Source organism: Mustela erminea, chromosome 18 (assembly GCF_009829155.1).
Source record: "Mustela erminea isolate mMusErm1 chromosome 18, mMusErm1.Pri, whole genome shotgun sequence".
NCBI lineage: Eukaryota > Metazoa > Chordata > Mammalia > Carnivora > Mustelidae > Mustela > Mustela erminea.
Window position 1 is genome coordinate 36745750 of NC_045631.1, and position 24592 is coordinate 36770341.

Here is a 24592-nt window from a genome sequence, read left to right on the forward strand (position 1 = left end):
TCTGCAAAGTGTCTGGTATCCAGTAGGCAGTCTGCATGAGGCTCCTTTAATGTCACAGAAAGCAGGGCAATCCAGACTCCCCCTTCTGCCAGGGATTCTCCCCCCGAAGAGAAGGGCCAAAGAGAGTCCTTTCGAATGCCAGAAGAGGCCTGGTACCTGGGGTGGGACAGAGAAATGATTTCACAGCCCACCCCAGCCATCCCCCTGCCAAGCACACCCCGGCCCTGGCATCTGAGTGCTGTGTCTTTTTTTTTTTTTTTAAAGATTTTATTCATTTATTTGAAAGCGACAGAGAGAGAGTACAAGCAGAGGGAGAGGGAGAAGCAGGTTCCCTGCTAAGCAGAGAGCCCGATGCAGGACTTGATCCCAGGACCCTGAGATCATGACAGGAGCTGAAGGCAGACGCTTAACTGACTGAGCCACCCAGGCACCCTTGCGCTCTGGGTCTTGCTACAGCTCCTGGTAGCCTCCCCTCATTCCAGGGAACAGCTCAGGGAGCTTTCGCCACTGTCCCCCTTCTGTTGTAAGGGGAGCTTTGCTGCTATTAATTTCCTGACCCCATCACACCACTTGGCAGTTGCCAGGCCAACCTCCATGACTCGGAGCCTCTCCGTGCTGACTACCCTCAAGAAAACTTGAAAGAAACACTGGACCCCCAGAAAGTCTGGTCACCTTTCCCTGACTCTGGGGGAGGAGGGAGCCCACCAGAGACAGATGCGGGAGAATCATGGCAGTGCCATCGGCACTCTGTGTCCATCTGGGAGGAGAGGCCGTCCTTCCCAGCGCAGGAGCAAGGAAAGTGTCGGCGAGCAAGAGAAGAGTCCAAGCTGGGCTCCCAAGACAAGCCACATCTGCCTGTGTGACTGACAGGTCACAAATGCACAGACCCTCAGACTTCATAGGTGAGAGCCCGTTGCTCACTCCCACCCTCCCAAGTATGACATAAATCGGGTTGAGTCCAATCAGCATCTTCTAGATTCTTCCATGACATGGTTTCTCTCCATCAGTCCAAATGATTGAGAACTGGCCAAAACCATGGAAAATTCATTCCCTGTGTATAGCCGGTCTTCTAAAGGCACCTACAGGCTCCAAGATTCCTGCCACAAATCTGCTCACACACCATCCACCCACTGTCCCATCCATCTCCATCCAACCATCCTCCAACCACCTTACAATCTATCATTCAACCGTTCACCCATGCACCCACCCGTCCATTCAAACTCTGCCCACGTACCCATCCACACGTCCCACCTACTTCCTTACCCACCTACCTGCTCGCCCACAGCCCCCATGCATCCCCCGCCCCCTCACCTGTGCAATCATTCACCCTCTTCCATATATCACCCACCCACTCTGTATGCACTGTATGTCCCTCTCCGTGTGTTGATCATGATTTATTTTCCAGGTGCTGCGCCAGCTCCCAGCCTCCACAGCGTCTTTCAGCCATTGAGAAATCAAGCTTCCTTCTTGGTAGTCTACTCTCGCAGGTGGGAAGGCGTCCGTGCCTTGCGGCCTCCCCTAAAGACTGAACGAAAGGAGACACCTGCAGCAAGAGGGGACTAGACCCCCAGAATCACATTTTTGTAGAAAACATTAATTGGGAGAGGTCTTTGGGACAAAGTAGATCCCGACCCAGTCGGCAGGGAGAGGAAGGGAGTTTCCACAAATAGCCACAGCCGCCTGGGAGGGACGGCGAGAACTGTCCATGGAATGGAGCCCTGTTGCTTAAGGGTGGGGTGTGATTCAGGGAGGGCCCGGGTCGTCTCCCCCAGGTGCCGCTGACCTGTTTCCATCCCCAGGTTTCTCAAGCAGACTCCTCGGCAGTGGTAGGGACAAGGTACAGAGGAGGCAGAGGCCCAGCCACGTGAAGGCCGAAGGGGCTCTCCTGACACAGAGCAAGACCCCGGGGTCCATTCTGGCCCTGTTGCTCACCAGATATGGGACATCGGGGAAATCCTTTAGTGTCGCAGAGCCTCGGTCTAAACATCTGTGGAACGGGAAAAGAAGCAATCCCTCTCTTATCTGTTGAGAAAAATCCAGTGAGAGTTAACATGAAAACTTGGAGGATCGCGTCTGGTTTTGCACAAAACACAGCAAAGGTTAGCCTCGAAGCCGTGGGCCGGTGACTCTAACCATGCCCTCACCCTCCCCGATGGAGAAGCCACAAGAGCTCTCCAGATCCAAAGTGAGCAGCGGAGACCTGAGGTCATTCCCCAAGTCTCCTCCATTGAGCCCATCCCTCCTGACCCAACGCTGACGCTGACATGGCATGGGTGCCCACTCCCTTCTCCCCCCTACTCTGAGGCTCAACCGGCCCCATCAGGTTTTCCCCCCAAGGAACGCAAATGGAAAGGTCTGGAAGGTCTGAGGCGCAGTCAGCAGTGGGAGCGGGGTACAAGGGCCAGGAATGGTACTCAAAGACACGAAGGTGCCGCAAGGACCTGGTAGGACCGTGCTTGGCTGATGGGAAAGTAGAAACCAAGGGGAGACCCAGTCCCGACCCGCAGTGGGAGGTGTGAGCCCCAGAACCCGCTTCTCTACGGGCTGTGCCTCTGCTTCCACCAGGTTCTGGGGGAGGAGACGCACACACACACACACACACTCGGAGCTGGAGAGGTTGCGGTGAGGGCACCGCCCCTGGGCTCCGAGGTGTTGGTGCCAGCCGGGTGGGCTGGCACGAGGTGGGGAGAGGGCGGCGCGGGCAGCTAATCCCCCCAGCGTCTCCCAGACGCCCACAGAGACCAGGGTGAGCTCTTTGTCTGAGCGCAGAGACACAGAGGGGCGGCGGGCAGGCGGGCAGGCTCCTCTTTCTCTCCCCTGCCTCCCGCCCTGGGGCAGGTATAAGCCTGCCGTCTGTGGGGACGGTCGGAGGGAGTGGGGTGAGAGGATTAGGGGAGAGACAGATGCTTACAACCCATAGGGTTCCCTCCCTCAGGCCCAGAGGGCCTGCGGCTTTGGGGTGGGGGTCCCCGGAAGGACAATAGGGCATGACCCTCAGCAGGAACGGGTCTTGTTTGCAATAGAAAGCCGGCTGGTGGTGGCTGGCCTGGCTGCCCTCACACACCCAGTCACACACACACACAGCCCGTGACAATCTACACACACACACACACACACACACACACACACACACACACGCAGGCACGCACTCAGAGCCAAAGGCCCACACTGCCCCCACACATGTGTCTCCACGTCACACACACAGAGACCAACACCCTCACACAATCACACAGCCCCTCAGTCACCACCGTACTGGTCCGCTGCCCCCCAGAAACAGGGTGACCAGCCATCCCGCTCCCCCATGGGGGAGCAAGGCCACGGTTACCCATGGGTCCTCCCAGCCCTGCATCGCCACCGAAACCCGGCCACAGGCCCCGCCACGGCCTGGCATCGCAGACTGGCAGCCCGGTCACACAGTGCTCAGTGACTGCCCGCTGTCCTGGGACACGTGGTACTGAGTCAAACAGGTGTGCGCCCTCCGCACACTTGAACACACCTCATGGCGGCCCCTCCGCATGCCTCTGTCTTCTTCTCTTGCACACGTGGACCTGCTCCCCAGCCCTCCCACTGTCTCCAGACATCTCTGCCCAAACATGTCAGTCTGCTGAGAGGGAACAGAGAGGCTACCCCCCACCCTTCCTATTCCTTGAACTCTGTCCCCTGCCTACCCCTCCTAAGAGTAGTCCCCCACCCCCGAAGAGGGCAAAGTTCTGGTAATGAGCCCCAGGCCGTGGACACGTGAGGCCTGAGCTGGGCCTGGGCCAGTCTACCCTGGGTCGGCCCTCCCCTCCCATACCTCCCACACCTCCGCCAGAAGCCCTCCGGCCTACAGAAACACATCCTGAGCGCAGCAGCCAGACCTCGGCTGCCCTGGACAGCGTGGTCACTCTCCCCTCAGCCTCAAGGATGTGCCCCTTCTCCTCCCTGACCCCACTCCCTGCCCTGAAGCCTGCCTGCCCCACAGCCCATGAGCCCAGCATTGGCAGCCTGAGTCCCACTGTGGCCAGCGCCTCCAAGGATGAAAGACCTCTGGCTCCTCCAGAAACCAGGGCTAAATATACCCCTCGCCAGCTTTCTTGTGCCTAACTGGAACCAGCTGGGCCAGACCCACCCTTCCGCCTGCAGGACAGGCCACGGACTGTCGGACGGTGGACAGGCCGATCATCAGCGGGAGCCATGCCTGACTGGGCTCCCCTCAGTGTGGAGCCTGCAAAGACAGGAAGAAGGGAACCATGTCTCTCAGGGTCCCTGTCTTTAACCCCATTGAAGAGACAAGAATGCTCCCTGACAAGAATGTCTCCCTGACACAAGAATGTGTGCCTGCGAGACAATGCTCCCATGGTCTCGCAGGCCATGCGAGACCAAGCCGGGTACACGGAAAATGGGCTCCTTCTGGGCCTCAGTGTTCCTATCTGTAAAATAGGGATAAAATAGCACAGTCCTCCTAGTGTTGTTGGCCACAGTAAATGAGTTAATACAGGTTAAGTGCTGAGACAGTACCGGCACACCGTCAGCCCACCATAAACACTGGTCGTCGCTATGGACAACCCAGGGAGAGAGACCCCTCTCCGAGGGTGACAGTCCTCTGTCAGGGCGCTGGGTTTGCACAGTCTCTGACACGCGGAGATGCGGACCCAGGGCTCACCGCCTGGAACCAGCAGGGCTGGGGGCAACAGGACAGAGGGATGGGCCGGCGTGGGGCAGAGCAGTGAGGGGATCGGGGAGGGGTCAGAGGAGCCAAGCTCCACCCACACCCCGCCCTGCCCCAGGCCTGGCCACGTCCTGGCTCCCCTCCCCCGCCAGGACTCCGCCCCCGCTGTGGTCTGCACTGTGGCTGCAGCTCCCACGCCACGGCCCAGTTTAGCGGCTCCAGCCCTCGGCCCCAGGACAGCCCACTCTCCGGCCCAGTCCAGAGGCCTGAAATAGGAAGGAAGAGGGGCCTAAAAATAGCCCTAATTACAGAGGGGCCCAAGGGGGTGGGGGGCGGTGGCTCCTTTCTGGCTCCTGGGCACTGCCACAGCCGGCTCAGGATCCTGCTCGGGGCCCTGGGGAAGGGACCCCACCCTGGACCTCCTGTCCCCAGCCCACTGCTGGCCTCCCAGCGGGGCAGGGACTGAGGGGGTGGGGCAGGGCAATGGGCCAGTAAAGGAGCTTGGCCCAAATTAGGGTCAACGTGGTTCCCTCCCCTGCCTCCAGGACTGCAGCAGCCCACCCCAGCTGCTCCCCATACATGAAGTCCACTGAGCAGCTCCTGGCCTGAGAGCTGCCTGGAAAACATTGCCCTTACTCAGCCTACCTTCCCCTGCTCTTGGTCCCTGCCTCCTCCAGGAACCCTGTCCCGACTGCCTCACCTAGCTCTGGCTCAAAACCAATAGGGGCCCCAGAAGATTACCACTTTGTCTCCCCCATTCTGTGGTTCCTGGGACAAGGCTATCTTTTCCCATCAGCCTGGGGGCTCCCCGAGAGCAGACAGGGGCTGCGTCTTTGTCAGAAGAGACAATGGGAAGGTATATAAAACAAAGGGAAAGGCAGAAACTGGTCCCAACTTGGACCAGTGACTTCATTTCTTCGGTTCTCATCTTCAGGTGTAAAGCAGGGATGCTCACCAGGCCCTCCCGGCTTCCAGGAGCAAAGGCCAGGTGCTACCCTGCGGGGGACGTTAGAGCGGCTCCGGGAGCTCCAGGCCCCCACCCCTAGCCTTGCCCGGAGTCTGCTGCTCTGTTTTCCTCCATGTCTAAAGTCCCAGCGGAGTGTTGGGCAGGGTGTGGGTGTTGTGAAGGGTGAGGTTGGCGGCAGGGGCAGGTTGGGTGGGCCCCCCCACACACCCGCAAGGAGCCCTCAGCAAGTATGGGACCCGCGATGCACTGCTGCCATCTGGCGGCTCCCAAGAGTAATGCCAATTACTTGGTGGAGAGGGGAGGTGGAGGAAAGATGGAGAAAGTGGGTCTAAAAGAAAAGGAGGAAGACAGAGAAAGGCCTGAGGGAGGGAGGGAGCAGAGGAGGACAGAAGGAGAGAGAGTGAGGTGGAGGGACAGAAGGAGCCGGGGGGCCCACAGCAACTGCAACCTCTGAGAAGCTCCCAGAAGCCATAGGGAACCCACCCACCCAATCCCAGCACATGGGTCTGAGCCATGAGGCCTGAAGGCCAGGAAACAGAGATCCAGCGGGTCACCCCAGGTGTCACTCCGTGGGGAGTCCTAGCCTTCAGGCCCAGCCTCATGAGCCAACAACACATGGCCGGCAGTTAACTGGCAGGGGGTGGAATGGTCCCCATGAGCCTTGGCTGACTTGACCCCTGGAAAAGGTGGGCCGTAGCACTACTGGGGACATGCGTGAAGGCAAACACACTTCCCCACACGCCACCCACCTTCGAGAGCCCAACACAAGGCCCCATGGACACCCGTGACGTGTGTTATGCAGATGGTGGAATGTTTGGGGGGCCCCACCTCACCCTTTCCTGCTTCCTCTCAGGGGCGGCAGGCGGAGGGTGAGCTTGTTTACCACTTATGCTCCGGGCAGTGGTGATGAGCTCAGGCTGGCCCATTGCCCTCCACGGGCAGGGCCAGGCCTGAGTCATGGGGGTTAGATGACTATGGAGGCTAAATGGGTCCCATCCTGCATCCCCTGGCAGATGCTGGACACTCTATCCTTCCCCAGCAGCAGGCTGCACTTCCAAAGGCCTTTGCAGCCACATGGACCACGGGGGCGGGTCTTGAGGTGGAGGCAACCACTGGGCCTCTTTCCTGACCAGAGGACAACAGGGCCGATCCCCACCGCTCTGCTCAGGCAGGCCAGCTCCCCTGAGCACTCATCTAGGAGCATTCCCTCCCCTCTGAGGCATCCCCGCTTAGGCCAACGCCCTTCCAGAATGCCAAGTGGGCCTCCACTCACATGCAAGGTTCCGGACATATCTTGGAAATAAATGAAATATTGGGGGAAGAAATGGTTGTATGGACGATTATGTTACTTCTCCCTGGGCCTCGGTCTGCTCCACTGTAAAATGGAGAGGGGGATCCACATTCTCCAAGGGCCCTTCCCAAATGACCTTTGTCCTTGGCTGATGGCATGTGTTCCTGGGCCCACAGCTGAAGAAAATTAAAAGAAAGGCCTTAGCTGTGTCCCCTGACAGACTTACAGGCCTCGGGATTACCTGCAGACCAGGATTCCCACGGCCTGACCCCCTAGGACAGCTGAGGAACCTATGTCAGGTCCAGACACCCAGTAATAATCCTACCTTATAGGATGTGTTTTTGTCCGGCAAAGTGTTTGTTTTAACATTTTATTTATTTGACAGAGAGAGACACACAGTGAGAGACGGCAGGGGGAGTGGGAAAGGGAGAAGCAGGCTTCTTGCTTAGCAGGGAGCCCAATGTGGGGCTCGAACCCAGGACCCTGAGGATCATGACCTGAGCCAAAGGCAGAGGCTTAATGACTAAGCCACCCAGGTGCCCAGCAAAGTCTTTTCTAGTACATGTAGGTCATTTGATTTCCATTGAAAATGAATTCTTAATGAATTTAGTCCCGCCCCATTTTTTTGAACTCTCCTAAAGCTACAGCTTCCCTAGGACCCCCTCTTCCAAAAGGTCCCAGCTCATTTCACTGTTGTCCCAGAATTCTGCCCCAGCAGTGCGTGTGGCCTTCTATGGCTGGCTGGGTTTCAATGTGTTTGGCCTGCCACCCCAACAAGACCACTGGCTTCCTTGGCCAAAACTGGAAACCTTCACTCAGGCAACCCCCATCCCAGCTCCCAACCCCCCACCCAGTACTCCACAGGTCTGATACAGACTTGGACACATAGGTCCCTCACTAGATGCACTTGGTGGCCCTGGAAAGGCCAGCCTCCCTTCCCACTGTGGGCATCACTATCCCCATCTGTGCAAAGAAGGGATGGGAAAAGATGACCCCTGTGCACCCTGAAACTCACCAACAGAGGTTTTAGAACTCACCAACAAAGGCATTGGTTTTTGTTGCACAACTGAATGAGAACAAGGGAAAAGAGTAAGTTCTACAACTGCCTTCAGCCCAGCCCACCCCCGCCTCCAGCCCCCAGCCCCAAGCTGGCACCGGCTCTCTACCATTGCTCCCTTGGCATTACCCACTTCCTCCTGGCCACCCCTGGCTCCACTGATCCCCCATTCTCCGCCCTCCCCTCCCAACCCTGCCCCCGGCAGCCTCCTACTTCAAGCCCTGACAGTGCCTGGGCCCTCCCCCCTCCATTCCTCTGATCTCCAGCCCTGGCAGCCCCTCTCCCCACCTTGGCACTGCATCTTTCAGCCCGCTCTCTGCCAAGCCTGGGCAGCGCCCACTCTCCATGCCTGGGCACCGGGATTTGGCTTTTGCCTCCTCAAACCTTCAAGCCTCAACACTGTCCTCGCCCACCCGCCCCCTGGGCGCCAGAGACTCGCTGACTCCTGCCGAAGTCAGCCTGGTCATCCCCCTGCCTCAGGGCCAGTCTACGCCTCCAGCAGCATGGCTGGCAGGGCTACCGTCACCCCTCACCCCCCGGGGTCCTCCAGGGGTCTCTCCAGGGATCTTACCTGCATCTACTCTCTGGTGAGAGATGAGGATGGCTTCCCTGTAGCATCCGCAACAACATCAAAGACACTGAGGGCTCCGTCCCGTGTCCCAGAGGCAGTGAGGGGCCCCGGGGTGACCACTGGCTGATAGTGGAGTTTCAGAACCATCATATCAGGGCTATTAGCAGGAACACTGAGGCATAGCCTCTGCCTCCAGGCCAGCAATGCGGGTGGGCACCCTCTGGCCCCAGTGCAACCCGGGGTCCGCCTGTAGTCCTCTTTCACTGCAGGGCTCACTGCCACATTTCATACTGTTGGCCCTTCCCCTCTGCTTTTTTTTTTTTTTTAAGATTTTATTTAGGGGCGTCTGGGTGGTTCAGTTGGTTAAGCAACTGTTTTTGGCTCAGGTCATGATCCCAGGGTCTGGGGATCGAGTCCCGCTTTGGGCTACTTGCTCCCAGGGAAGCCTGCTTCTCCCTCTCCCTCTGCCTGCTTCTCCCCCTGCTTATCCTCTCTCTCTCTCTCTCTGTCAAATAAATAAATAAATTCTTTTAAAAAATAAGAGTTTATTTATCTATTTATTTATTTGAGAGAGAGAGAGCGGGCGCACATCAATAGGTTGAGGACCAGAGAGAGAGGGACAAGCAGATTGTGCTGAGCGTGGAGACCGACTCGGGGCTGGATCTCAGGACCGTGAAATCATGACCTGAGCCAAAACCAAGAGCTGGCTGCTTTAACTGCCACCCAAGTGCCCCCATCCTTCCCTTCTTTCCTAAAACCCTTCCTCCCCTGCCCCTGGCTTTTCCCATTACTTTTCTGGCTTTTCAAAATGTATTAATTATATCAGGTACATAGAAATGTGCAGGTAATAGTACAACAAACCTGAATGTCCACTACCTACCTCGCTTACTAAATGAGTCATTACAGAGAAAACTGAAACCACCTGTGTCCCCTCGCCAATCCCCTCCCCCTCCCAGAGGGAAGCTCTCCCCTGCATGTACCAGTTATTCCCATGAGTATTTTACATGATTATGTATTGTGTGTGTGTATATATATACATATACATTACATGTATATGGGTCCATTTATAATATGGATCTATATTTTTCATGTTTTTAAATTCTGCACTGATGGAATCATACCGCAGAGATCCTCCTGCGGCTTGCTTTTTCCGGCTTAACACCTGATGAGTTTTATCCGATTCATTCCAATGCATTCATTTTCACTGCTGTGTAGTGTTCCATGCCACAACTGGCTTATCCATTCTCCTGCTAATGGACAGTTCGAGTATTTCCTATCTTGTTTTAAATTGTGAAAGTAAAACAAAAATAAAAACAAAACAAAAAAATTGTGAAAGAGATGTATGCACAGATCTCGTAAAATAGGTAATGTTAGGATATCAAATAGGTGATGGGAACTCGCTTTTGCCTGCTGCCCATCCCGGAGGTACTACGACCCGCCACCTGCGTGGACTCTGCATTACTTTTTCCAGGTGTTAATCATACACGTTCTTTCATATCCATAGTATATTTCATAAGCATTTCTCATCTGTATGTCTGTACCTCTCCTCTCTCCCGGGCACCCATCTTTCTACTTTCTCCTTCGCAGTCTCTCTTGCCACCTCACCCCAACCCCATCCACCACCTGCCCCTTAAATAGTGAGGCTGCTCAGATGTCCAGCTTTGGCCTTTTTATTCCTGGTTTCCCTGTGTTACCCTGCTCTCCCCTGGCTTCACTCGCCTGTACACTGACCTCCTGAAAGCTCTCTGACCTTGTCTCCTGAGCTCCGAGCCCCTCCTGGTCTACCCTGTGGACAGAAATACTTTAAACTATCAGGTTGTCCAAATTGATACTCACCAGCAGCTCTCGCCCTTCCAGAACCTATTCTTCTTCCTCTTCATCATCCCAGTGCCTCCCCTTTCTGTCCCTCCGGAGCTCAGACCTGGGGACGCCCTCCCTTCACACACACACACCCCCCACGTCCCAGCCCATGCCTCCTGAGACTATCACCATCACCTCCTAACAGGCTTCTCGGTCTCCAGCTTCTCCCCACTTCAACCCCTCCTTCTTGTCCCCTCATTTGAGGGTAGAAGGCTTTGGGAACCCATGAAGGGAAAAAACCCAAAATCCCACATAAATCCTTTGTTCTGAAGCTTAGAGTGACTCCCCAGTGTCTGCGGGGTAATATCTGCACTCGCCAGACTGGCCTCCTCTCTTCCCTCCCCAATTCCCTAGCAGCCCGCTCAGGCTCCCCCTGAACTCAGCAGACTTCTGAGAACTCAGAGATGCCGGACAGTGGTCAGGGAGAGCGGGACCGAGGTTCAGTCCTGAACCTCTCGCCGAGCCCCAGCCAGCCACATTACCCAACCCGTGGGTGCCGTCTCCGGATGGCTGGCTCCAGAGCCCTCCTGGACTAGAGAAGCAAACTGTTCCGCAGACAGTGGGGTCTGGAGGCTCCACTGGGTAGACAAAAGACAGTGCATTATAATTATATTTTCAATTAGCTGTTCACTTTTCTCCCACACTCGCTAACCAAGATCCAGGAAGAAAAGGCCGATTTACAACATGAGCTTCTCCTCTCCCACTAATGGGTTCAGACTTCTGGGTGCCTTTAGGCACATAAAGGGTTCTGGAAGAAGCAGGCACTTCTCTCCACTCGCCCTCCACAGCTGAGGCAGGGGCAGGACCTGAACCCCCATCCCTTAGCAAGGGGGGCCTTCACACGCCTCCCTCAGCTCTCAGGCTTCTGAACCCTATCTTTAAGATCAAGTGGCCTGGCCACAGGGAATGGACTGCTAGTCCAACAAGAGAAGCCCAGTCCCTGTTCTTACGAGAGTCTCAACCTGATGGCAAAATATCAGGGAATGTGTGAAATCACTTTGCTTAATCTGGGCTGTCCCATAAAACATGGATGAGTGTTATTGCTTAATTATATTATTAATGGCAATAATAATTGCCACCGTTTATTAAGGTTTACAATGTGCCAGGAGCTGCATGAAGTTGTTTTATGCATTATCTCATTTAAACATCTCAGCAGGGGCGCCTGCATGGCTCAGTCGTTAAGCTTCTGTCCTCCACTCAGGTCATGATCCCAGGGTCCTGGGATTGAGTCCTGCATCCGGCTCCCTGCTCAGCAGGGAGCCTACTAGCAGGGAGCCTACTTCTCCCTCTCCCACTCCCTCTGCTTGTGTTCCCTCTCTCACTTTGTATCTCTCTGTCAAATAAATAAATAAAATCTTTTTTTAAAAATCTCAGCACTTTTTGAAGTGAATATATTATGATCCCCACCTTGGGGATAAAGGAAATGAAGCCCAGAAAGCCAGAAAGGTTAAAGCCTGATGCCTGACATCACACAGAGGGAAAAATTCTGGAGTTAGAATTTGAACCCAGGATCTCATTTTTTTTTTTTTTTTTTAAAGATTTTATTTATTTGAGCGACAGAGGGAGAGAGGGAGTGCTGCACTAGCGGGGTGAAGACAGCAGGGTGAGGAGCAGAGGGAGATGGAAACTTCCCACTGAGCAGGGACCCCAGGATCATGACCTTGAGCCAAAGGAAGATGCTTAACTGGCTGAGCCCCCCAGAGACCCCCCAGAGTCTCATTCTTAGCCGCTTTGCTTTGCTTTTACTCTTGACTTGAATCTTTCTTGGGGACAAAATACCTCCCACCATGTATTTCTCTTTCCTTGCTGAGCCTAACTGAAAAAAAAAAAAAAAAAGATGTGAGTGGGTGCCAGTTCCTACAGAGAGAGGGGCCCCAGGGCCAGGATGTGCCTTCCATGGTGGGGGAGGTGTCTGACCATAAGCGTGAGGTCAGAGAATGTTCTGAATCATTCTCCAAACTCTGAGAATTTCTTTCTAAAACTGAGCAATAACTTCAGGACCTTCCAGAAATATTCCGGGCCTAACTGAGGGTCTAAATGTCAAAAACAAGGCAGGCTGGGGCCCAAATGTCCTCGGTGACGCTGGACAGAGGTATCTGGCCCCCACAACCTCTGGGGACAGAGGGCAACTGCTCTGTCGGCTTCCTGTGCGCTCTGGGTGCAGAGACCCACGTTCCCAAGCCCATAGTGTCCTATCTAAGGACAAACGTCTGAAGGGTGCCTGCTCCATCCGTGGGAGTCAAGGGGGCCCAGGAATCTTGGTTTCTCCCCAAATGCCCCTTCCATGGCACTTTTCACACTGAGTTAAAATTGCTATAAATGCTTGTGTGGTTCTTTGCTCTCGGCTCTGGGGCAACTCCCGCGATGAGAGGTGCTTAGTAAGCCAGGGATCCCTGACCCAATGCACCAGCGTAGCCTCAACGACTGCGGTAGTTTTTCTTCAGGGGTGGTGACAGTCACACTCTCCGGGCTACTCCGCTCCACTGCCCTCCCCTAGAAGTACCAGGCTGCCGGCCCAAGGAGCCTCACCCCCTCCTGTCCCTCGAGCCAAAGGCCAGGCCGTGGGGACCAGGACCCAGCGGTTGCCCTGCCTGGACCCGCCAATTCCGAGTCGTAGGAGGCGAGACCAGACTTCAGGAGAAGCTTCCACATGGGGGCGCTGAAGGGGCGCGGGAAAGACAGCTGCAGGGCCCCCTGCGGCGTCATCGGTGGGGGATGGGGGCGGTGGAAGAGATCGTCCGCCCCACGCCCGCCTCCTCTCCTCAAGCGTCCCCACGGGGCAGCCACGACCCCTCCCCAAAGCCCTCTCCCCGCCGCCTCCACTCCCAGCTCCGCTTCTTCGGCGGTCGGGCCCCGCCACCCCGCGCCCACCGGCGTCCTCGGGCTCCGCGCAGATGAGAGAGCGCGCGGCAGCAGCGCACCGGGTTCGAATCCCGGCCCTACCCCTCCGCCGCTGGGGCTCCTGAGCCACGGCGCTCGGCGCCCCGGAGCCCGCCGCCCCCCGCGCCCATCCTCCCTCCTACTGCGGACGGAGTGGGCGCTCGGGAAACGTCAGCTTCCTGCCCGCCGCCCGCCCTCCTCTCGTGTTTCCCTCCTCGCTGTTCGCCCTCAGCTTTAAAAAACTCCCTCCTTCCTGCGCCCTTGCTCTTCTCGGCTCCGCGGTCTTCGCCAAACCGCAGCCTTTAGCAATCCTGCGCGCCCACCCGGCGCCCCAGCAGCCTCGCCGCGGCCGCGACCCGCCTCGCGGGCCACACGGCCCCCCGCGCCCGCCCCTGCCCCTCGCGTCCGGCTCGCACCCGCCTCCATGCAGCCCTCCGGGGTCGCGCCCGGCTCGGCGCCGTCGGCCTCGTCCGGGCTCTGGCTGCCGCGCCCTAGTCCTCCCGCCGAGGCCGCGAGCACGGGGCCGTGCCCGGGTGGCCGAGGGCACCGGGCGGGGCGGCGGGCTGGGCGGCCGGGGCAGCGAGCGCCAGCCGGGAGACCGCAGCCCGAAGGCAGCGCTGCAAATAGCCGCGGTTTCCAGCCGGTGCCCTGCCTTCCTCCCGGCCTTCCGGACCTCTGGGATTTTCACTCCCATCTTCCCGCCGCCCTCTCCTCTGCCCCGTGGCTCCTGCCTCCTCCCTGCTGTGCACCAGCCACATCCTGTCCCACGACGAGCGGCTTCTGCGCGGGCGGGGCCGGGAGTCCACGCCGAGATCCAGGGTTTCAGAGGTCGAATAATCACAGAAAACAAGTGAGGATTAATTGAGCGCCTACTATGTGCCAGTCACAGGATTAATTGAGCGCCTACTATGTGCCAGTTTTGTGCTTAGCTCTTTAAAACTGGGGAACTCATGAAATCTTTACCACCATCCAATGAGCAGCAGCTCCAATTTTCAGATGGAGAAATTGAGGCCCAGGGATATTTCTTAAGTCCTAAGGTCACTTTGTTTGGACCTGCAAAACAGGAAGCCATCTCCCACTCCCCCACCCCCCCAACACACACATCCAGAGGTCCATGCTGTCACTCTGCCTCCAGCCCTGTGTTGCTTGCCCTTAGAAGCTGAGGCTCTAGTGTGAGGTGGGAAGCAGCTGACTGGGGTCTGGGGCGCTAGTCTGCCACCAATTAGTACAGGCATCTAGAGCAAGCCCAACCCGCCTCAGTTTCCACATCTGTAAAATGAAGATGAAAAGCGAAACTGTTCCCTGGAAGGAAGAGCTTGTCAACAACACTGGAAAACCCAAAGTGGAATGCCCCGCCCTTGGGGAAGTTCAGTGGGAGGCAGAGTGACCGTCACCTGCAGTGTTGAGACAGACCCAGAAACCAAGGCTGGTGGGGCCAGAAGAGGGCTGAGCCTGGGGAATCTGCATGTTAGCACGTGCAGGTTTGGGATCAGGCTTGGGATCCACCAAAGAGATTGCTGGGCGGGGTGGGAATGGAGGGGATGTGTGGGGGGTGTCCTCCCCCAAACTTCTGTGCTTGCCCGTATCCCTCTCTGCCTCCACTGGCCTGGACTCTGAGTGACTGCACATTTCTTAAGGACCCACTGTGTGCCAAGCACATATATCACAGCCCCACTCTCACATAGCTGGGGCGTAACCCAGCAGAAAAGGAGGGGCTGTTTTCAGCCCAGCGGTCCCCTCTGGGAGAAATGGAGCAAAGCACCTTCCTCCGGGGGAGCAAAGCCTCACACCAGGCTGTGAGGCTCAGTGAACAGAGCAAGGGCTGGGTTTCCCATCTACTCTCCCTCTCCACTGCCACTCCTGCCCCTCCCCTGTGCTCAGCTACAAGGGATGTAAGTGGGATACTAGGAAAACCGAGGAAAAGGACGAATCAATTCTTGTTGGAGTGAGGAAATAGGCACAGAAAAACCTACTGTGGAGGTGACCATGAAGTGGGCCCTTTAAGGAGGGTGGGGTCGTACAGGTGGAAAAGGAGGTCTAGGCAGAGCCAACAAGCCAAGATCAAGGCACGGGGCAGGGAGTCTGAGCCTGTCCTGAGCGGTGCTGCATGTCTGGGACCAAGGAATGGCTTTGGGGCCAATGGGGAGGGGGGGTATGCCCTTCCCTTGTTCCCATCCCTGTGCACACCAAATGGAACAGAGCTTCCCCACCAGCCAAGGGTCTCCCCTGGACTGGGAGATGTTGGACGACAGGGCTGGCATCTTATTCATCATCTGTGGCCCAGGGCCTCACCTGGGCAATAACAGTTACAGTAATAACAGTTAATGGAGTCAAATATTTACTGCCTGTCTCTGTGCTAAGTGTGGCACACGTGTGATATTTCACCCGCCAGCAACTTTGGAAATAAGTGCTATTGTTAACCTCATGTACAGATGAGGGTTCTAAGGTTTAGAGGTACTAAGTAATGTGTCAAGGTGACACAGCTATGTAATGGTGGAGCTAGGATTGGAATTCAGGTCTCTGACCACGGGGCCCTTGTTCTACACTGACAGATGGACCGATGGATGGATGGATGGATGGATGGATGGATGGATGGACGGACGGATGGTTGATTGGATGGACAGATGGATGGTTGGTTGGATGGATGGATGGATGGATGGGAGACAGGGAGGACCTAAGTGGAGAAGGGCCTTGAATGCCATGCTATGGAGCCCGAACATTATGCCAAGGGCCATGGGAGACACCGGAAGGCTGTAAGCCAGGAGAGACTTGCCAGATTAGGGCTCTAGAAAGATCACTTTGACAGCAGTGGGAAGTAGTTTAGAGCTGATGACACTTGAGCAGAAGGCCGTTTTTCTGGCAAATCCCAATTCTTCCCTCTGAGGAGCTTTACTCCTTTAAGCACTATGTTATTTCTCTCAGGGCAAGATGTGCATTTCTACGTACACGTGGAGGTCCCTAGATGGAGGGGAACCTCGGGGGGGTGCGGCGCAGTGATGGGGAGACAAGTGGTTAAACACTGAGTTCTGGAGGAGAGGCCTCTCTTACAGGGGAGCAGAGCACAGGGAGGGGAGGAGCCGCACACTCCCCTTCCCCATGTCCAGGACGACTAGGCCCCCTTGGGCTTCCAGCCAGGCCCCCACACAGTGCCCCATTGTGCACCTGCCTCCAAGGGAACAGAGCCAAAAGGTGAGGCCAGTGTTGCATCAGAGTGCTAAGCCCTGGGATCAAGTGCTGGGCCAGCAGTGGAAGAGTTCTGGTCCCTCCTCTGGTATCATTGGTCTTTCCAGCCAGCAGGAGGGAGCGAAGGGAGTCACAGGAAGTGGCCCCAGGGGCCAGATAAGCTGAAGAAAGGAAAGCAGGGTAACTGGAAGGACAGAGAGTAGGTGGAGCTTCACCCACCCCCCACTCCCCAAACACACACGAAAGGAGCCAGAGAGAGGCCCCAGGCGTGCTGGAGACAGCATCTTTAAGCCGCGAGGAGCTCTGGGAGGGTCCCAGGACAGAGCAGTACCCACTATGCTGCCCTGCCTCCCCCTGCTTCTCCTGATGGGGCTGTCTGCAGGCACTGTGACAGCTGACGAGGAACTGGCACTTGGAGCGGAAGCAGGGTCCTGGATAACCTTGACCCTGGAGGTACTGGGGGGTGAGACACGGGCTGGTCTGCGGTGGAGAGGGTGGGAGATCCCTTCCACAGCTGCCCAGAGAGCGGGTTGTACATTGTTAGCCATTTTGTCGGACTCCCCTCTGCAGGTGGGTTCAAGGCCACGGGCCCTGGCTGGGCAGACATCCAAAGGGGCAAGCATACATGGGAGCAATGGTGTGTGTGTGTGTGTGTGTGTGTGTATGTGTACGTGTGTGTGTTTGTGTTTTATGTCACATATGTTATGCTCCTGGCACTGTCCTAAATGTTTCATAAATATTGACCAATTTAATCCTCCTATCAGCCTTGTGGGAAAGGTACCATTACTATCCCCTTGCACAACTAAGGAAACCAAGGCACAGAAAGGTCAAACAGTTTGTCCAGTGTTATGCAGCTTTAAAAGCACATTTGTCCGAGATCAGATTTGGTTTGTCTGTGCATCAGAGGACATTTTCCAGAATTTCCTTTCAAGGGGTTCAACTTAGGGCAAGATCACTGTTAACATCTCCCACGTTTCTCTTACTTCATGATAAGTACTTGGTCCGATGGCCACTGTCTTCTACTAAATGGACCTGAATGTGGTCACTGGGGAGAAATCCAAAAATGAGGCACACAGCATCTGGCCAGGACCCTGGGGCCACTGGAAGAGCCAATGAAGGAACGGCCATTGGTGGCGAGTTTCCTTCCTGCTTTGTCTGATGTGGAAGCGTGTGGAGTGGAGAAGACCACAGGGTGCACAGACCCAGGTTCAAGTCCCAGCTTCTCCATGGACTCTGCGCGACCTTGGGGAGGTCACTGCTGCTTTCTGGCCACCTGTGACATGGGAGGAGAAGAAAATCATCCCCAGCGGTCTTTGCAGAGTCTGTGCCTAACAGCATGGGACTTGGCCCAGGCCCAGCAAAGCCAAGTGGTGTGATGGGGAGCTCTCTTCACAGCCACAAGAGAAACATCCTCTTCCCCAGGTGCTGCTGGGCCTTCCACCTGTGAGCACCTCCCCCTGCAGCTGGGTCTCATGGCTGTTCTGTTCCCTGAGACACGGGGATGGGAGTAGAGGAACCATTCACACAGGAGGGGTGAGGTGACAGAAGGAAGGAACAAGGAAACCTTCAGGATGAGCAGGTCACTGCCTCAGCCCTGGGGGGTTCCCCCACCTGCCGTCATCCCTGGAGCTAGGCATTTGGGTTAAAGGCATAAGGCAGGATTCAGGTGGAGGAGGGGTCTTTCCTGAGTCAAGGGAAGCCAGGGTCCAGAAACCCCAGGGAGGGCGGGAGAAAGGTAAGACTTCATTCATAAGTAGCCATTCTCCCCAGCTTGCATTTGAAGGCTGCCTTTACCCCGGCCAAGTGGTTTTCATGAGCTTTTCAGCAGTGGGTCCAAATCTCCAAAGAGACTTTTCCAGTTCCTAGCCAGACTAGGTGACTCCAGCCTGAGATAGCTGCCCCAGTCCCTGACGTCCTGCACAGAAGACAGACTGGAAGTGACTGAATTGGCCCAGGGCTTAGAAAGGGCCCCTCTTCAGCTTTTAGTATCCTGCACACATTGTGTTCTAAGCTCTGTGCCAGGTGCTGGGCACACAGAGACGTGAGGATGATCTAATGACTGTCACTCACTGTCACCCTCTCCACTAGCAAGCATCTCTCCCTCTCAACAGGGCTGAGAAGCCCTTTGGGGGCTCAGGTTAAGGCCAGAAAGTGAGGCCACACTTTTTGGCCAATATCACAAAGCTTGGTGAAAAAAAGGAGAACTTCAGTTCAGCACCATTGGCCTAGACTTTTCGCCCCATCAGCTCAAGGATGACAATGTCTTTGCCCAGAGGAGTGGCCTCCACCCCAGGCCACATGCCATGTTCCACGTGGGAGGCCCAGGCTGTGCGGTAGGGTAGATTCGGGACCATGTGGGGAGTTTGGGAGGAAGAGAGGACAGCAGCAGTGAGAGTGGGGGTGCTGGGGAAGCCCTCCCGCTTTGCCTATAGGGTGCCCAATGTGAGTTCCCCAGCTGCCCGCTCCTGTCTATGTTGGAGACGTTTTCTATGATGGAGCAGAACCATGCTCTGGAGTCAGACTCCTTGTGTTCAAATTCTGCCTCCGCCACTTCCTGCGTGACTTGAACAAGTCACTTACCTTCCATGAGTCTCAGTTTCCCCGTCCGTAGGTGGGGAATCAGTCACTTCAGGGGCGCCTGGGTGGCTCAGTGGGTTAAAGCCTCTGCCTTTGGCTCAGGTCATGATCTCAGGGTCCTGGGATCGAGCCCCACATCGGGCTCTCTGCTCGGTGGGGAGCCTGCTTCCCCCTCTCTCTCTACCTGCCTCTCTGCCTACTTATGACTTCTCTCTCTCTCTCTCTCTCTCTGTCAAATAAATAAATAAATAAATCTTAAAAAAAGAAAATCAGTCACTTCATACGGCATGTGCAAAGAGTGAGATTGTGTCTGCAGTGTTGGAGCCTTTGAGCTAGGTGACCTGGGTTCAAGCTCTGGCTCCGTCTCTCACATCCTAGCTGGTGAGCTTGGGAGGACTAATGTCTCTCTGCCTCAGTGTCTTCATCTGTAAAATGGTGACCATACAGGTTCTAGCTTGGTGTGGCTTCAGCGAGGATTAAATTAGTTAATATAAGAAAGTGCTGGGCCCCAAGCCAGGAACGCAGGTGGTGGAACACTGTCTATGAATGATTGTGTCTAGGCGCCATGTTGGCTAAAGAAGGCACCAGAGCCACCTGCTGGCACAGAGCCAGGGGGCATGATACTGCTGTTGCTCAGGCTGCCCACCCTGTCCAGTGTCCAGACCCTAGCCTCTCCCACAGCTCTAACAATGACCTCTCCGCTTCCCCAGGATGGTGGCATTCACCTCCAGCTCCAGCAGGTGAAGAGGGGCAAAGCCAGCCAGTTCTTTGGGCTGATGGGGAAGCGGGTGAGAGGTGAGTGACAAAGGTGGGTGCTGTCTGGTGGGTTCTGAGCGGGTTTGGTGACACCAAGCAGGGGCCCAGGTTCAAGCCCAGGCCTCCAGGGCCTGGTAGGGATCGCCCGTGCCATAGGAATGATCATCAAACCCGACACTTCGGAGAATTCATTATACCAGACTACAGGTGTTAAACCCGGGACTGGCTCAGGCATGCAGGGGTGCAGTCATCCTAAGGGTGAGGGAGCGCCTCCTGGCCTGCTGGTGCCCTTGCCATCCATCCGAGGGATGACTCCAGAGACAGCTGGTGAAGCTGGGAATCAGTGTCTAGATGTGAGCCAAGCCACTGGCCAAGCTTTCTAGTCGATTCTGTTTGGCTCATATAGAATCCTTAAAATGAACCTGTGTTCCCTGAAGATATTCTTAATGCAGAAGTCATGTCCGAGGGGATCTGGACAGAGGGTAGTTCCTCCTTTTTCACTGTCTATATTGTATCTATCTCTATCTCTATATCTATACACACATTTAAGTGTTGTCAATGAGGGTTTGAGGAAACTACCATTTTTATACCCTGCCAAGGACACGTCGGCAATCTCCATCAAAACTGGAAGTACACATACCTTTTACCAATAGTCTCACTTCAGAACATGTACAAAATAGAAATGCTATTGATGCATGAATCTTAAGATATTTACATCAGAGTGTTTATTGCCAACTTGTTTGTAATAGCAAGAATTTGGAAATAACATAAAAACCATCAATGGAGGAGCACCTGTGTGGTGCAGTCACTGAGTGTCTCAGTTTCGGCTCAGGTCATGATCTCAGGGTCCTGAGGTAGAACCCCACATCAGGCTCCAGGCTCAGTGTGGGAGTGTGTGTGAGAGTCTCCCTCTCCCTCACCCCCCTCCAACCCACAGCTTGCACTTTCTCCCTCTCTCTCTAAAACAAATAAATACTTCTTTAAAAAAAATTTTTTTTAAAAACTGCTTACTTACACACTTGTATAAGCAAATACATAGGGAAATTTCTAGAAGAATAAATACGAAACTGTCAACAGTGGTTACATCTAGGCTGGGAAGGGGAAGTGAGGGAGAGAGAGTGAAAGGGACTTTAATTTTTACTGTACAAACCTCTCATGGCTTGCTTCTTTTTATAGTGGGCATGTACTCAAAGAGTGCTTTTTTTTTTTTTTTAAGATTTTATTTATTTGACAGACAGAGATCACAAGTAGGCAGAGAAGCAGGCAGAGAGAGGGGAAAGCAGGCTCCCTGCTGAGCAGAGAGCCCGATGCGGGGCTCCATCCCAGGACCCTGGGACCATGACCTGAGCTGAAGGCAGAGGCTTTAACCCACTGAGCCACCCAGGTGCCCCAAGAGTGCTTTTGTAGTAAAAAATATATATATGCACATTAAAACAGAGAAAGCTGACTTATGACCAGACACTTATGACCTTTGTTTTCTTCTCCACAAAATGTGTTCTCGACTGGGCCATTTCAGAGTTCTCTTCCAAATCCAACACCCCATGAGGAACAGGGGATGGGGAGAGCAGAGAAAGATTTATTGAGCACCTAGAATGCTCACATATGACATCTCACAACAACGTCCCCTTTATCACCAGCGGGAAAACTAAGGTTCAGACCTGTTACAAACTTTTCCAAGGATGTCCAAGCAGTGCCAGGCACCAGAGACTCCAAAGTCTGTGCCCTTCCCAGGGCTCCACACTGTCTCCCTCCATGAGCAGCCAAGCAGCCCAGCCATACAGGGATGATGGGAAGGGACTGGAATTCTGCCAACTACCCACCAAAGGCACCAAACCCCAAAGAACCATGAGCCTTCCCACCTCACCAAGCCCCTGGGGAAGCAGTGCGGCCCTCATTCCTTCTTTCTCTTTCCCCCAGGAATACCTCCCATCCGGCCGGACAGAAGAACAGGTAAGCGTTCTCCAGATCTTCCCCTCAGCCTGCTCCCCGGGGAGGGCTGAGCTGGCCAGGCCGCTAACAAGTCAGTGAGATGGGGGAGACCCTCTGGCCAGGGGCACCCCATGCTGGCCTTGGAGAGGGCGGGGCCAGCACCGTTTGGCCACACGCTGGGCTTGCTGGCTGTCTCCTCAGAGAGAGGATTTGGACATGTAGGGGGAGTAGCTACAGGGATAAGGAGGAGAAAGTATGAATCCAGTTCTGCCAAAGGTTCAAAATTGCTTTGGGTCTAAAGCCTGGGATTGGAAAAAGCTAACCAATCCATTCCGCCCCCTGCACCTAGAAGGATCTGGAAAGTGCAAATCTGAGCAGCTAGTACCCTGCCCAAAATCCTTGGTGAAAAGGGGGGAAAAAAATCGAAAAAAAAACCAACCAACTCTTACCCACCATACCCTCAGTACTCTCTCAGGATCAAGTTCAATGCTCTGACGACTCACCACATCCTCCTCACTGACTTGACTCTGGGCCCCACCTCCCCTCCCCTGAGTGCCTGCCCTACCCGGATGGAGCTGGTCTCCGTGGCCTGGGCGCCAGGCTGTCCTTGGCGCCCTGCCCAGCCCTGCCCGGCCAGGTCATGTGGGTGCTGTCCCCAGAGTAGACCGCCTCCCACCACCGACAGTAAAGGGTGGGCTGCTGCCTCTGTACCCACAACGCGAGCAGTTTCTATGAGTGGTGTTCATAGGTGTCAGTGGAGGGAAGGGCAAAGGGAGGGAGGATGCCAGAGAAAGGGGTGGGAATCAATGAATGACTCAGTGAATGAATGAACCAATCCACAGTTTTCCCCTCAACTCCCAAACGCTTGAGGAATGGCTATGTTCCAGCTCTGGTCCTGGCCCTGCCCTGCCCTTCCTGGGTCCCAGCACAGACTTACTCTGCTGCACTCTTTCTCCTCTAGCTCCACCACCAGAGCATCCGCAAGGACAAATGGTGCAGGGCCTTGTGGACAGGGCGCAACTATCTACAGAAGGTAGGTGAGCTCTGGTGGATTGCAAGGGCATCAGGGGAAAGTGACCGATGCTTCTCTGCCCATCTCCATGGTGGGGGCCAGGCAGATGGACAGACGGAGCAAGTTCCCCACAAGCCACTGGGCAGATGTCCCATAGAAGAGAGCGGTTGAAGCACAGGGAGGTGGTCCCTTCAATGATCTAGGCTTGAGATAGCCGGAGTCCAGAAGCTGTACCCTCTCCACTCACCCCAGCACCCAGTCACACTCTGCCCCTGCCTCTCTCAGGACCAGCTGGAGCCACAAGAATCGTGTGTGTTTTTCAGGCCCAGGAACATCCCCCTTATTCCCACAGTGATCAATGATTGTTAAAAGTCATGCCTTTAGCCTTGAAGTATTTCACATCCTCAGCAATTGTAAGTGTGAATCACTCCAGGAGGGATCACACCCTAAGCAGTTACCAGCTAACACCTTCTGGCAGGGGTCACAACCCCAAAGGGGCCCAAGGGTACACTCAAGAAATGAATGAGATGTCATGAAGGTAGGTAAGAGACACAGGCCGGGGTGGGGATATGGGGAAGATCAGAAGTTCAAGCCAGCCGGCACCCGAGGGGGTCAGAGACACTGAGCTCCAGTCCGCCTTCAGTAAAGCCTGACCTCTTCCCCCAGAGCGCATCCTTCAGCAGAATGCCCTTCCAGCTTCCCTGGTCCAACACCTGCTCCTTCCAACATAGGCTCTTGGGACTAAAGATGGCAAGTCCTCTCCTCCCCCCACCCAAGATTCTTTTCTAAATGTCAGCCATTCCATCCTAAGGGCCATGGAAGTCATCTCAGTACCTAAATGGAAGTGAACATCCCTGCACGCGAAGTGTGGGCAGGAATCCCATTTTTCAGGGATGGAAAGCTTGCCTGGAGTCACACAGTGAGCCGAGGACAGCCAGGGCTAAAGCTGGGTCTCCCATGACCTAGTCCACGGCACCTTCCGCATCTCTCGCAAGGCCTGCAGGCTTGCAAATACTGGATCACCACTTCCCTCCTCTTAGATAGAATAGCTAAGGGGTGGCTCATCCCAGCTCCAGATGTGTTTCCGGCTGAGAACTGGAAGATGTGGCAGATGGACTTGTAATTTGATCGTCCCAAATATCTATAGGCCGAGTTAGGGAAATGGAGGGCCCAAGGAGGAGTGACTAGGGAAGCCCCCCCCAAGGGTGGAGGAGACAGACAAGACAAGACTCCTGAAACCACTGTCACATACAGAACTCTTCCCAGGCAGAGAGGATGAGGACCACGGGTCCGAGTGAGCACCCCCACTGCACCCTTCCTGGAGGACGAAATGCCCATCTCCTTCCCCGGACAATACAGCTGACAGCTGGCCAGACCAACTCTCTTCTCGTGTGTCTCCTGCGCCTGACACTGGTGTGTCCCACCTGGCCTCCCTGAACTCACTGCGGTTCCTTCTAGAACTCTCGGTCCTAAGCCATGGTGATGCACACACGCACCGTTGTTCCAGTTGTGAGCTGCAGTGACCCTGCTCTCCCCCCACACTCAGCTCCCATCTCACTGCTGAGCAGGGCCGAGTGCCACGCACTTCCATGTCTCCTGTGCCTGGAACACAGGAGGGGCTCAATAAATGGACAAACAGTGTATAGTTTCTTCTCTGGTGCAGAGCAGAGGGCAGGGACGGTCTGGGTGCTACACCCTGCTGGGGACTGCAGAGCAGCAGCACGGGGCGGGGCATGGTGGTGCTTTTCCAGAATTGCAAAGGGAATAGTAAACCGTCCTGGTCCCCACCCTCAGGCGGGAACACAGGCTTGGGATACAGGTAAGGAAAGCCCTACCAGAAAGCAGACACCCTCTCCCT

At 55.3% G+C, this 24592-nt stretch overlaps 1 protein-coding gene and 1 long non-coding RNA gene across 3 annotated transcripts; one reads left to right on the plus strand and one right to left on the minus strand.

Moving 5' to 3' along the window:
• Nucleotides 1-401: 401 nt before the first annotated feature.
• LOC116577946 lies at nt 402-3640 on the minus strand. The gene is made up of 3 exons (XR_004280679.1): nt 3497-3640; nt 1933-2022; nt 402-1525 (listed from the first exon to the last, which is right to left on the minus strand). It is a non-coding gene; the product is annotated as an uncharacterized LOC116577946 (long non-coding RNA).
• Nucleotides 3641-16601: 12961 nt separating this feature from the next.
• On the plus strand, nt 16602-24375 carry TAC4 (tachykinin precursor 4). Of its 2 annotated transcripts, none has more exons than XM_032321695.1 (5): nt 16602-16913; nt 19748-19832; nt 21711-21743; nt 22684-22755; nt 23989-24375. In XM_032321695.1, the coding sequence occupies exons 1-5, from the start codon at nt 16797-16799 to the stop codon at nt 24030-24032; spliced, it is 351 nt and encodes a 116-aa protein (XP_032177586.1). In that variant the 5' UTR covers nt 16602-16796; the 3' UTR covers nt 24033-24375. The 2 variants fall into 2 exon arrangements, with proteins under 2 accessions (XP_032177586.1, XP_032177587.1); XM_032321696.1 differs by having other exon boundaries at nt 24001-24375.
• The last annotated feature ends 217 nt before the right edge of the window (nt 24376-24592 follow it).

Coding starts and splice junctions, on each gene's coding strand:
- TAC4 (XM_032321695.1), top strand. CDS start 16,797: ATGCTGCCCTGCCTCCCCCTGCTTCTCCTGATGGGGCTGTCTGCAGGC. Junction 16,914..19,747: donor GGATAACCTTGACCCTGGAG/GTACTGGGGGGT, acceptor CCGCTTCCCCAG/GATGGTGGCATTCACCTCCA. Junction 19,833..21,710: donor GATGGGGAAGCGGGTGAGAG/GTGAGTGACAAA, acceptor TCTTTCCCCCAG/GAATACCTCCCATCCGGCCG.